General features: G+C 31.8%; 1 protein-coding gene across 1 annotated transcript; it reads right to left on the bottom strand.

The window, feature by feature from the left end:
* Nucleotides 1-2,272: 2,272 nt before the first annotated feature.
* Nucleotides 2,273-11,122, bottom strand: LOC143042304 (perivitellin-2 67 kDa subunit-like). Its single transcript, XM_076214577.1, has 4 exons — nt 10,854-11,122; nt 7,545-8,125; nt 3,418-3,577; nt 2,273-3,289 (listed from the first exon to the last, which is right to left on the bottom strand). The coding sequence occupies exons 1-4, from the start codon at nt 11,076-11,078 to the stop codon at nt 2,519-2,521; spliced, it is 1,737 nt and encodes a 578-aa protein (XP_076070692.1). The 5' UTR covers nt 11,079-11,122; the 3' UTR covers nt 2,273-2,518.
* Nucleotides 11,123-14,234: the final 3,112 nt, after the last annotated feature.

The following is a 14,234-nucleotide window of genomic DNA, read 5'->3' as shown; positions in this document are numbered from 1 at the left end:
TTTTGGCTGAAAGGGTACGCTTATATTAAATTGGAGTTTTCTCCCCTCTTAAATTTAAATTTTGGCATTAAGTGATATAACTCATTAACCATATGTAATTAAGACCTATGGTCTTTCGATTTGAAGCCCTTGTTTTATGACCTTGGAATTAAGGTAAAGGTCATAGGTAAATTTAACGTTCTAGGTTTAACCTTTGCTTCCATCTCACGTTTTTCTAACGTTCTGAATATTCTCGTCTAACCATTGTTCTCTGCTTATGGCGTGAACGTAATTGTTTTGTTAAATTAAAAAAATTGAAAAATACTTTTTTTGGCCATTTTCTTTTTCTTCGTTTTCTTCAAAATCATATTCGCAAAGACACATTCTTCCTTCCCATGTTTTCAGATCGGCTATAAGTTTTCCAAGTCTTTCTTTAAGTCGGCACAAACTTGAAACAATAATGTTCTTTGAGCGGTCGTTAGTTCTGTTGATGATTTTTTTATGACTTCACATTTTGGTCGCGATTTGGTATATCTATTTTATCTTTTGGTTCTTTTGCTTCGTCTCTTGATTTTGTATTTGTTTCTTTTGCCAAATTATGTTTGCCACTAGGATTGCATGTGCACGGTACAGGGATAATTTGAACAACCGAAAAATTATTGATTTCATGTAGTATTGTAATATACGGCATGCACTGGTTGCAATGTTTATTTCTTGAAAATTGATTCCATTTAAATTTGAGACGGAATTTTATTTTAATAAAAAAGATCAACATTGTATGTTTCATCTTTTGACATCAGACTCTGACTTCTCTTGAACTGAATTTTAATGTGCGTATTGTTATTCTTTTACTTTTCTACATTGGCTAGATGTATAGGGGGAGGGTTCAGATCTCATAAACATGTTTAACCCCGCCGCAATTTTGCGCCTGTCCCAAGTCAGGAGCCTCTGGCCTTTTTTAGTCTTGTATGATTTTAAATTTTAGTTTCTTGTGTATAATTCGGAGTTTAGTATGACGTCCATTATCACTGTACTATTATGCATATTTTTAGGGGCCAGCTGAAGGACACCTACGGGTGCGGGAATTCTCGCTACATTGAAGACCCATTGGTTGCCTTCGGCTGTTGTCTGCTCTATGATCGGGTGGTTGTCGCTTTGACATATTCACCATTTCCTTTCTAAATTTTATGCAATACTGCTATAATTTCTGCTCTCGTAGCCCATGATGAGAAGTGTCCGTTTGTTTTTGAGTTTTTGTGTTTTTTCCTTTTATTTTTGCAAGTTTTTTTTATATGCGTTGTTGTGTTTCTTAGACAAACTAAAATATTTTATGTTATCGAATTCATTCCATTTAAAAAAAAGATGTATTTTCCTGTTAACAACGAAGTTGTCGAATTTGTCATGTGTAGTACTCTTTTCTTTGTCTTTATGACTATTGCTGTTACTGGTTAGTCTGTTTGTATTATATCTAGCTATTTGACGTGGCTCTGTACTTATACATACCTCTTTTGCGTTATTGTACTATGGTGAATGTTTGTATCCTTGTCTTTGAATTTGTGCTTTGCATCTATGCCTTTTGTGTGTCTTTGTTACATAATTGCTGTACTGTATTTTTTGGCATTTTTACTTATTATGTCTGCTTGTTTTGTTAACGCTTCGTTGTCATTCTGTTATTGTTATTTGGTTAAACATTCTGTTCATTTTTGCTTATGTGCTTTATCTATATGCCTTGTTTTGTTTCTTTGTTACATTTGACGTTACTATGTGCTTATACACACCGTCATTTTATCTTTTAACTCTTGATTTTGTGTTTGTTTCTTTATTGTACTTTGGTGAATTTTTGTATCCTTGTCCTTCATTTTGTGTTTCTTTGTTACATAATTGTTGATTGCTGTACTTCTTTTTTTTGGCATTTTTACTTTTTATGTCTGTTTGTTTTGTTTACACATCGTTGTCTATATGATGGATTTTGATGCGTCTGTCATACCAGGTTTTAATTCACCCTTTTCGGCAAACTAAAATTCGTGCAACCAAGTCAGGAATAGACAGTTCTTATCCAATCGTTTGGTGTGTTTTAACTTTTAATTTTGGCTTTTTTTAAGGGACATTCCGTTTTGAATTGTCCTCGAAGTTCAGTATTTTTGTTATTTTACTTTTTATTGTCTTGATTTTTTTAGTATAATCTTTTACGAATGAACTGCCTTCCTTTCTTTTTATTGTCGCATTGTTGATAGTAATAAAAAAAGGCCTTTGGTGGTGTTCAAATGCTCTTATACTACCTCAACTCTGAAAGGAAGGATCTGGGATCACTTTAATTATACTGAATGTAATGTTTTATTAAAGCAATAAAATACTGTCCCGGATCCCTTTCAATGTATTTGGAGGACTAAGGAAAAATATATTTTAGAACACTTATAACGAAATAACTAAGAAAGACGTATTACATGTATTAACCGGTGATGAATTAGAAAAAAACCTCATCCGTGTTTAAATTATTTCATAATCATAACTGATTTTATAAAATAAAAAGTTCTTAAATTCAAGGGATAACTTTTATGCGCCAGCTCATGGAGCATCCTCCATTACGTCTATCAGAATCATCACGATAAGCCTCAGTGTATGAGTTTGCTCTTGCGCACAAAATCTTTGATACACCCCTTCCACATTGTTCTCCGTCACCGTCTGAATCCCACTTATAACAAATTTCAGCATTCTGTATCCACATTGGAGCACTTGTCGGAACCGATAACTTCCACTGCATGAAACATCCACCACCTCTTCTGTCTGTATCATCTTTATAATAATCGGTGTAAGAGTTCACATTTGCGCAGGTGACTCCCGATGTACCACTTCCACACTGACCGCCGTCAGATTCAGGCCTCCATTTATAACATATACTAACATTTCTAAACCAATCGTCGTACCCACTAGACTTAATACCCCATTTCATGAGACATCCTCCACTACGTGCATCGGTATCATCCCTGTAGTAACCTGTCCACTGGTTGACATTTGCACATAGTGAGCCTGTCGATTCACCATTTTTACTACATTGTCTGTTGTCACCATCAGCTTTCCAATCATAGCATAAACGTGAACCACGAAACCAGCTAGGAATTACTGTTGCATTCTCTATGGTTTTTGAAAGAGTCACTATTGCATTGTGGGTTGGTAAATTCTGTTGTAACATTGCATTCACTTGTTCACTGTAGTTTCTTAAAAGGCTTCTATGCTGGTCCCATTCCCGACTTGTGTAATACCGTGCAACAATTCTGAGTAGTTCTTTCAAATATGCTTTATCCATATAAACCTGTAACAAACATAATGTTTCTTTAGATCATGGAAACTTATAAAACTGTCATACAAATTAATGAATAGGAATCAATTCCTTAGCAATAAGTACTAACAAAATATAATTAATAGATTGAAAACTAGTACCTGTACTGCTCTTTTCATTGACTGCTGTTTACTAATGTCAGCAATCATTTCAGATATTTCCGTCAAACTCCCGCCAAATAACCAAGGGTTCCTTTCTACTGTTGGTTGCCATGCTGTTATTCCTTTAGTGTCAATCAAATTGGTAGTACCTCCATAGTATCTACAATAGTAACAAAGCATAAGTAAGTATAGACATATGATTCAAATTATAGAAATATTTTTTGTTTTATTCCATGGTAAGGCATAATATGAATACGAAAAAGAACATACATTTGTACATGTATAACCATAGAATCATGGCATAATGCATATCATTACTCTTACAGGTAAAACTATTCTATTCATTTCTATGAAATATCTAATCTTCGGATAATGCATAAGCAGTTGAGTATCATCACCTAAGTCGGTCAGTATGTAGCAATTTTACAGACCATATCGGGAAATAGGTATTTAGTCGGATCTTAACACCTATTTGTGATTTGTTTAAACCGGTTTTCGATAACAATATACGAACAAATGTCAAAACGTTTAGGACTTAATTAAATCCGTATTTCGGTAAGATTGTGCAAGCATACGATTTTTATTGCGTCTTACACTTTGAGAAGCGAATAATCTGTAACTACTCTATTCAAATATTCTGTAAAAACGTTAATTTTGAGCTATGAAAGTAAAGTTGCTCGAGAATTTTTCTGAAAAAGTGCAAACAAATATTTTTACAGTGAGTTAGATTTCATTATTCTTCACTATCTATAGATTAACTCAAGTTTGAACTCTTGTGCAACTTTTGGTATCTTTAGCTTATCTGTGTCATATCTTTTCTTCTGTCCCTGATTTACTCTCTGTCTACAAAGTTTAAGCTTAACTCTGGATATAAGTAGTTCATGGTCACTACCAACATCAGCACCTCTATATGACCGTACATCTTCCATAGATCCTCTAAACCTTTTGTCAATAGTGATGTGATCAATCTGATTCTTGATGTTTCCGTCTGGTGACGTCCATGTATATTTATGAATATCTTTATGTTGGAATATGCTGGAGCAAATTACAATGTTGTTAGTCTGACAATAATCCCGAAATAGTTCTCCGTTCTTGAGTTAAGGAACAGATTCCAGGTATTGGGAGAAACAGAAGGCATAGAAGAACAGTGGATAGATATTAAACAAGCAATATGTGAGGTTGGTGAGCAAACATTGGGATTTAAAGACAGAAAACAACCAGAATGGATTACTACCAACAGTATCCACAAAATACAAGAACGTAAACAGATAAAACAAAAAATTAATGCTACAAGATCACAAAGACAGAAAGAAAAGCTTGAGAAAGATTATAAGGATAAGAACAAGGAGGTAAAGTTTAGTACCAGAGATGATAAGAGAAAATATATTGATAATATTGCAAAAAGTGCAGAAGAGGCAGCAAATAGAGGAGAGCAGAACAAGCTATATATGCTGAGTAAGAAAATTTCCAACAGCAGCATGAGAGGGAACAGACCTGTAAAGTCAAAAGAGGGACATGTTATAACCAGCGAGAAGGAACAGTTAGAGAGATGGAAAGAACACTTTGAAGAGATTTTAAATGCGAAAGATCCACCAGTACTAGCCGATATTCATCCTTCAGATGTTGTCGATATGAATATTGAACCACCAACCATAGAAGAGATAATAAAGAGCATAAAGGCACTCAGTAATGGTAAGGCTCCAGGTATTGACAACATACAAGCTGAACTATTGAAAACTGATGTAGGCACAATAGCAAAAGTCTTTTGCCATTTATTTACCAAAATTTGGAACAGGGAAGAAATACCAACAGACTGGCAAAAAGGAATTATAATCAAACTCTCAAAAAAAGGAAATTTAGAAGAGTGTGAAAACTGGAGAGGAATAACCTTACTATCTGTACCTGGGAAGGTCCTCTGCAGAATCATCATCAACAGAATTAAAGATGCTATTGACAACATACTACGTAAAGAACAAGCTGGGTTCCGAAGAGGTCGAGGCTGTATCAACCAAATATTCATCCTTAGAAATATTATAGAACAATGCATTGAATGGAACAGCCCCCTATTTATCAACTTCATCGACTTCAGAAGAGCATTTGACACTATCCATCGAGAAACCTTAAAAAAGATCATGGCAAACTATGGAATCCCAGGTAAAATAATCAGGATGGTACAAGCATTTTATGATAACTTCAGTTGTGTAGTAGAACATGAGGGTAAACATTCGGAATGGTTCCACATTAAATCAGGAGTCAGACAAGGTTGTGTAATGTCTGGATTCCTTTTCTTACTGGTTATAGATTGGACAATGAAGCAAACAACACAGAAAAAGCGTGGTATCAACTGGGGAAGACTACAGGTATTAGAAGATCTTGATTTTGCAGATGATATTGCTCTCCTATCAGCAACAAGAACACAGCTGCAAGCTAAAACAGATGATATACAAAAGATAGCTAAAACAACTGGCTTAGAAATAAACAAGAAAAAGAGTAAAATAATGTGTGTAAAGGCAAACAACATCCAGCCTATTACATTGAACAACGAAGAAATAGAGATAGTAGACAGCTTCACATACCTTGGATCGGTCATAGATACCAACGACAATGCAACAGCCGACATAAGGAATAGAATTAAAAAAGCAAGAGCAGCATACTATAAGCTAAGAAAAATATGGACATCAAACCAATACAGTAGAAACACCAAAATGAAAATTTATAAAAGCAATGTTATATCAGTGTTGCTATATGGGGCAGAATGTTGGAAGATAAGCAAGAGAGATGGAGATAGACTTAACACCTACAACACCAGGAACTTGCGTAGAATCTTTAAGATATTTTGGCCAACTACGATATCCAACACAGAACTGCTACAAAAAGCCAACATGTGCAGCATAACCAACACCATTAAGATCAGGAGATGGAGTTGGATAGGTCACATCCTGAGGATGGACCCATGGAATGATTGTAGAATCGCCTTGACATGGACACCACCAGGAAAGAGAAATGTAGGAAGACCAAAAGAAACTTGGAGACGAATGGTAGATAAGGAAAGAACAGAGTTTGGATGGAGAACATGGGGAGAAGCACAACAAGCAGCAGCAGACAGACTCAGATGGAAGGCTTCCATTCGCGCCCTATGCGACACATGGCGCTAACGGGAGTTGTAAGTAAGTAATCTATAGATTAACAACTTTTGGTTATATTTATAATTCAGAATCATCATTGAAGGTGGAGCACGATTGCGCAGTTAATTAATTATATGGATGTGCCATTTGTATGATGAGTGACATTCCATGGTAGTATGTGCCAATTGCAAAAAAAAATTATACGAGAATTGTCTCCCCTTAAATGGTTTATTTTTTTATAAATATGTTTAGGTTTCTGATATAATTTTGAATAATAACAAAATGAATCAATGCAATATATTTCAGTTTTTGTTATTGATGTATCAAAACAATTGATGTACGAATATAATTTCATAAATTTGAAACGTTTAAAATTTTTACATACCAATATAAAGAACTTTTAATCATTTTTGAAATAGACTATGAATGAGAATTGCATGAAGTTACTTCCCTTCATGATAGATTGATTGAGAAATGAGCCAGAGCTATTTTTAGTGATCGCAGAGAGGGACTAGCAAGCAAATTTTAATTTTAGCTAATACATTGTTAAAACAATGTTCCACTATAAACGAATGTTATTTTATACTAATATAAGGAATTAGTTAGCTAAATCTACAAATTTTATTTGAAATTATGAATTTTTATTGCAATAGATTAATATGCTACAGTATGACTAAATAGACATGATTTATAACAAACTTTTCTAAAATTGTGTGTTGATTAAATTGAAAGTATCTAAGGGTTTTACCTTCTCAGGCAAAGTTGAACTTTTATTTTGTTATCTATATTTATGTCCTTTTGGTTCTATAGCACCTACGAAATATATTTGATGTTGGATAAAAAAAGATGCAGGAAATACAGAAGCGAAATGCCTAATCAGAAATAACAAATAAGTTTAAAGACATTTTCCTGCAGATAATCTTCCAAAAAGAAATTAGCATTTGCCAAGAGCATTCTAAAATTGTTTGGTTATCTATATGTAGTGATGACCTACATGATTACCTGACATCTTTTCTAGTCGCTCTTGTGAACGCCTCGTCAACTGTCTGTGTACCTGACGAACCACCGCCGCCTAGTTTTATAGTATTAAAAAATGTAGCTTTTGCCTGTGCCTCAACTTGACTGTCCTTTTTGTCCAGATAGTAGCTTTCATCTGTAGCTAGAACCAACCTCAGAAGACCTCCGAATTTTCCATGGTTGAAGACATGGGTTCCAAATGTTTTAATGAATTCCATATATTGCAAACACGTGCTGTCATTAAAAGTTTTAGGGAGGCGTTTGTTAATGTACATTTGTGCAATTTGACCAAATTCCAATGCCCAATATGGCTTCAATATTATCTTATATCCAGATGTATATGATGTCACGTCCTCTATATACCTTGATGAGTTTGTAATATAATTTTGTATTGTCTTGTATGACCCACTCGAAGAAAATATTCCCTCCCCGTAACCAACATCCACTTTTATCCCCATAGATTGTTTCACACCACGGCTTGTTTTCTGGATTTCGGTTTTTGACGACAGTAATCCATTTGGAATATTAATGACGCTCCAAACCTGATCTGGTATATCATACTGCTTCTAAAAAGATATAATAATTCATATTTACAGTTATTAAAATTATTTTTTCTAAGCGATTAAAAATATATCTACATTGAAGCTTCTTGTATTTTCTTTGCAAGAAATGGCTAAAATATGAACTGAAATGGGTTTATATCAAATTATGTCATACGATCGACGATTTAGTCTGACTGCTAGTCACTTTGAAACAGTTGCAATGTGTGACATATCAATTTGTTTGATTAATACAAACTCAGAGATTGTTTGAAAATAAAATGTAAAATAACTGCATATTATCTTTAAACTATACAGTAGTAAATTATGGTAAAATTGAGAATTGGAAAGGGGAATATTTAAAAGAGACAACAATCTGACTAAAAAGTAGACAAGAATCAAAGGAACCTAATGAGTCTTCAACACAGCGAGAAAATCCCGCAACTGAAGGTGGTTTGTAGCGTTGTTACCGGCTGAAATGCAAATAGCAAAATTCAATTTAGATTCCTTTAAAAAATACACTATTTTAGAGTAACTTCCCCTGAAAATTCCAATTGTAAAACTTAAAAAATCAAGCAAATAAAATCTATATTTGTAAAGAACATCAATATTTAAAAGTTATTATAGTATTTATTTGTTCTAATAAATGAAAATTTTCATTTGTTGTTTGCATTCCTGTATAACATGTTGCTTACTTGATTGAAAATCTGCACATTTGTTTATTTCCAATCCAAGATGGCTAAACACACCCATACCACCGCGACTGATTGAAAGATTATGTTTTCATCATATGAAAATTAAGTTCAATACTTAATAAAGATAAAAAAAAATTAAGTTCAACAACTCCTGTAAGAAGTTAAGTATTATATCATTAGAAAAATATATCAGAAAAACATAACCCGTATTTTGTCAACACCTGGTTTTAGAATAAGTATGCCTATTACTGATGCACCCTATGAGTGAATCAATATGACTATGCAATCCTTAATAGTCTGACAACAGTATCGTAACAATATCTATTCATAATATCATAATGTCATGGGTATAGATCAAGAAGACCCGGCAGTATTGAACGAATAAAAAAATCGCACCTACGATTAATGCTTAAGTTCGAATTATTTCAACGAATAATAATTGGTTGGTACAACATTTCCGTATGTAGAAAGTTGTGGATTAAATCTGGTTTTATAACAAATTTTTACCTTAAGTTAGAAAATAGGTAATTGAGAAACGTTTTTTTTTTTAAAAACCGTAATAAGAAATTATAAAGAAACTAAGAATTAAACTGAAGAGTTTATCATTGATAAATTTGGCTATTATGTTGAAGACCTTTTAACCATACAGCTATTCGTCAATTTCAGTTCTGAGCCTCTTCGCTTTTAAATATTTCCTCATTGTTTCTGATAAACATACATCCAGAATAGTCCTGCGAATGTGTGAAATTTATAAAATGTTGTTATTTAGTGAATATTGATTTATGTGAACTATCGGACCGATATGTTATCATTAGCAATAGCCAACACTGCTGTAAGGATTTAAGAAAGACTGTGTTCAATATTGCATTTATCAATTAAGAAATCTTAAGCATGCCTCCGGCAAAATTGATCTATCTCGGCTTTTACCTATTGGCTTATATAGCTGTGCAATTGTTTCGGTTCTTATACTTCTTTAGATTTTAAATTTTCGGCCATGAGTGTTCTCTGTGACAATTACCCAAGAAAAGTGATATAGACGTATGGAATTTATCGAGTTGTGTGTGTTTTGTAACCAGTTTACAAAACACGTAAAATATGGCACAACATATAACTTTGCTGAAATCGGTAGTATTTATTACTCCCTCTTACTTGAAGTATTACGACACAATACAGGTTTTGAAAAAATTCTTAAAAGCCAGCATATAACTATAATAGGATTTTTGACCAGATAAAAAGGGGATTTATAAATGTATTTAAAAAAGTAAATTACAGATAAATTTATAACATCGGCATGTTTTACTATAATTCTAAATCAATTTATGACTGACGTCTCTATGTTCTAGGAAAAAGTAAATTAACAAAACACTGAACTCAGAGGAAAATCTAATTTAAAGATTAACATGTGCAATTTTAGCATAAAGGGTTATGTTTGAATTAATTTCAGAAGTAGACCGAGATTTAAAATAGTCCAAAATGTATATAGAATTTATAAGAATCCACAAATAGTTCATTCCACTATGCGAGTGAATAATTTTAAAGTTTGTGGTTCAGCGTGTTTTCTTATTCATAATAGAAATATAACATTATGACATATAATAAAACAATATCATATTGATGGAATATTTTAAAGTAATGAGTCACGTTATACAATGGTATAAGAACTAAAGAAACACAAAAAATGAAATTACACATGATCGAAAATCTTCAAAAGTATATGGTTTAATAGAATGCCTGTTATTATTATTTTTTGAAATTTATGGTAAGAGTGTGACATAAATTCTCAAGTAAGCTTGTTACTTATTCCCTACGTTGTGTATGCGATGATTGAATATAGGAAATAATAAAAAGTGAAATAAAGACACAAAATATTGTTCAATATCATCAAACCTTACACATGTTACAAACACTAAAATAATAATCGACCACATAATCTATCCACGAGAAAATGTTTGATAAAAACACAAATATAATGTATATAAAAAATCCAGAAACTGAAGAATGGAGATAATGAGTTGTGTTTTTTAAATATTGTTTTTCTAATCGTACTATTATATTCTTACATTATTAATATTTCTCATTTGTCCACCATCACAAGTAAAATCAATGACAGGGTTCTTAAATCCATCATCAGTACCCCAATCTAGCGGTAAAAGGTCGAGTTTTGTAATATCAACTCCATCTCTCAAGCGACTCAAAAATGGTGGTATATTGACACAATATTTTGCATGCAAAATGTTTGGTAGGATAAGAGAAAAAATAGCGATACTACTACCACGAAACTTCATCGTCTAAACTATGATGATGTGTACTATGTATTTTGCTTGTATACCTAGCGATGTCGCATGATAATACTGAAGTTTATCCTTTAAGATAAGGGATATTTTCAAATAAGTCGATTACATCCAGTATCGCATGTATCAGCATAAATTTGAAGTACACATTTTTTAACAAGTTAGATAAAATCCTGTGTTACCACGATACAAACACATTTAGATTTATATGTGTTCGAATTGAAAACACTTTAAACAACTTAGTTCAAATACAAGAAATATGCACTGTATGACAGACATACAATTGAAATTTGTATTTATCTTATGTTGAACACGTTGAATGAGTGCACATTGCATATAAGAGTTATCAGAAAAAAAAATTTTTATTTAAAAAGTTTAACTCACAAAAAAAATTAATTAAAAAAAAGTCAGAAAACATGATTATCAATGGGATAATAATCAGTTTTTTTTTGTTTTGGGCGGTCAGGAACATGATTTCATGTTCTGTCAATATTTCATAACTTGGATGAAATGTCCACTTTTCGTTCCTAACATTATTAGATGCAGAAAAGATTTGCTAATTCGTCAAATCTTACGAATTCATATATTTTATATATATATTAGGTATGTATAATTCATTCAGGTGGTATTCATTTCATACGGTGATTGTATTCTCTCTCTCTCTCTCTCTCTCCTGTTGTGCGTGTGTGTGTGTGTGTGTGTTGGTGTTGATGTGTGTATGTGTGTGTGTGTGTGTGTTTGTGTCAAAAACAATCATATATGCATTAAACACTTATACGATACCATTTCATCAATTAAATGCATGGCCAATTAAATTAACAAGAGTGTAATCGTTGTATATTTATATGTAAACAAGAAGTAAGTTCATGTTTTTTCTATCAACTGTATTTCACCAATGCAATTAACTTTTCTAATATATCAATTTGGTTAACATTGCAAAAGTTATTGTTATATCAAATCTACATTTGGTTACAAAATATCCAGAGATAAAAACATAAGAAAACATTAAAAAATCTATGCATTTCATTTTAAGTTATTTCAAAAGGTGATATCACTAATGTTCATTTACTCAAACACACACTTATGTAATCGTTCAACTAAATAAACACAAAAACAAGGTATCGCAACATGCAACTTTGAAAAGAAGGGAAACAGTGTCAAAAATGTGTACATAGGCCTATTATCCAACAAATGTAAGGGAAAATATATATTCAGATTTTAGGTACACTACATTTTTAATTATTGGTTCATACTTAAAATTTATTCCAACGAATAATAAATCCTATTCTTTGTTTTTTTTTCTTCTTTATTGAATACATTGATTTAAGCTGTATCACTGAATTGGATTACAGATAATAAAAAAAAAATAATCAACAAGGACGCATTACAAATGCTTTGAAAAAATTCCCTAGTATGAAAATTTACATATCGACGAATGTACATTTTAAAAACAATTCTTTTTAAACGGTACATATATCATTTCATAAAGATTATTACATACATTTTGTAAACTCAAGCTTACATAACCAATGTACAAAATGATATCGATTTAATTGTTTATCGTCATCATTAAAATACATTTCTGTAAGCAAAATGGGCAACGAAATATATCTGTGTGTCTTGTTCTAAATTAATGTCAAAATAATTGAATGTTATGCAACTGTCAAACAAATGAGAGATTTGCCTTGCATTGAAGCCAAGTTTAATTTGATTTAATACTCCATTTTCTAAATTACAAAACACCTTCACCAAGTCACAAATATGTCAGTTGAAACACATTCGTTTGATGTATTTGAGATTTTTATTTTTGTCATATGATTAGAGACTTCCCGTTTTTGAAATACCTAGGATATCTGTTGTTTTTTTGTTTTTTTTTTTTTAACTATTTTATTTTTTAAATACAAATTAAAACCTTTATAATGCAATGTTTAGCTGTCAAAAAAAATGGTTGTGTTTTCACTTGCTTAAAATGACCAAGAGGTGATTAATTTTATAAAACGATTTCGGTTTCCCGTTTGATAATTTAATTTTAAATCAAGTTCATTATTTGAAATTTAGGTAACAAGTGAGTTTTAAATTAGCATATTTTCAAAATCAAATTTCCTCTGAATTTAGTCCCTAACTGTTTATGATCATTTCAGAGTATACTTTTAAAGTTAACTTTCTATACATTGTGACTTGGATAGAGAGCGGTATCATTGGCACCTATATGACATCTTCTTATTCATATGCTATGTACTCTGGATTCATTGATTTTCGGGGGTACAAATTTTCGTGGATAAAGGAAAATGTGTATGTTCATGGATATTTTATTTAGTGGTTTTGCCGTGGTCTACATACAAGTCTGTAGAAAAATTGAAAATAGCTGAAAAGTTAATTTCGTGATTTACCTGTACCACAAAATCCACAGAAATTGGTATCCAACGGATAATAATATATCCACAGTTTACATATATAATTGATAGAGTTAACAACTACACAACTGTATAATTTAAAACAAACGAATGTTTAAGGACGATTGAAACTTATCGTACATTTAAACAGATAAATAATTTTGAATTGTCGATAAAGAATCAAAATCGTCGATATCATATAAAATATTGATGATATAAACCTTGAACAAATAAATGATTTTGCACTTATAATAATGGTCATTTAAATATTGAATTGATGTCTGGGATACCGATGTCTGTATGTATCGAATTTGAACTTGATTAATTCAGACATTTTATATACTGATATTGATAATAAAGATAAGATTTCAACTTATGCTTCAAGTCACATTGATTTCAAAATTTATGAGTAAGATAACTTTCAAGAACAACAGAGACACAAAATTGCAATAAAAACATTCGTCACAATACACAGAAATTAATTATGTGATAACATATTACTGACGTTGAACAGGACATTTTCAGAAAGAAAAAATATTGGGTTCGAACTGTTTTTTGGCTAGATAAACCCGCTGAAATATCCTTTAAAACTCACTTCCGGTTGTTTGCATGTTACAATTGCTTAATCGTTAATTAAGTCTGTCGTATTTTGTGAATTGTTGTATATTTTACCTGATTGGCCGTGATGATGTTTTCATATGTATGTTTTCAAATAGTATGTTTTTCCAACTTGTAATTGAAGCAATCCTGTTTAAAA

This window comes from Mytilus galloprovincialis, chromosome 8 (genome assembly GCF_965363235.1).
Source record: "Mytilus galloprovincialis chromosome 8, xbMytGall1.hap1.1, whole genome shotgun sequence".
NCBI lineage: Eukaryota > Metazoa > Mollusca > Bivalvia > Mytilida > Mytilidae > Mytilus > Mytilus galloprovincialis.
The sequence above is the reverse complement of the archived record's forward strand: the minus strand, read 5'-3'. Positions and strand labels throughout refer to the sequence as shown.

Bases quoted from the DNA above. Each gene is read 5' to 3' on its own strand.
- LOC143042304 (XM_076214577.1), bottom strand. From the start codon at position 11,078: ATGAAGTTTCGTGGTAGTAGTATCGCTATTTTTTCTCTTATCCTACCA. The intron at 8,126-10,853 runs GTAAGAATATAA...ATATCTTTTTAG, and splicing joins AAATGAGAAATATTAATAAT to AAGCAGTATGATATACCAGA. The intron at 3,578-7,544 runs GTAATCATGTAG...TTACTATTGTAG, and splicing joins GCGACTAGAAAAGATGTCAG to ATACTATGGAGGTACTACCA.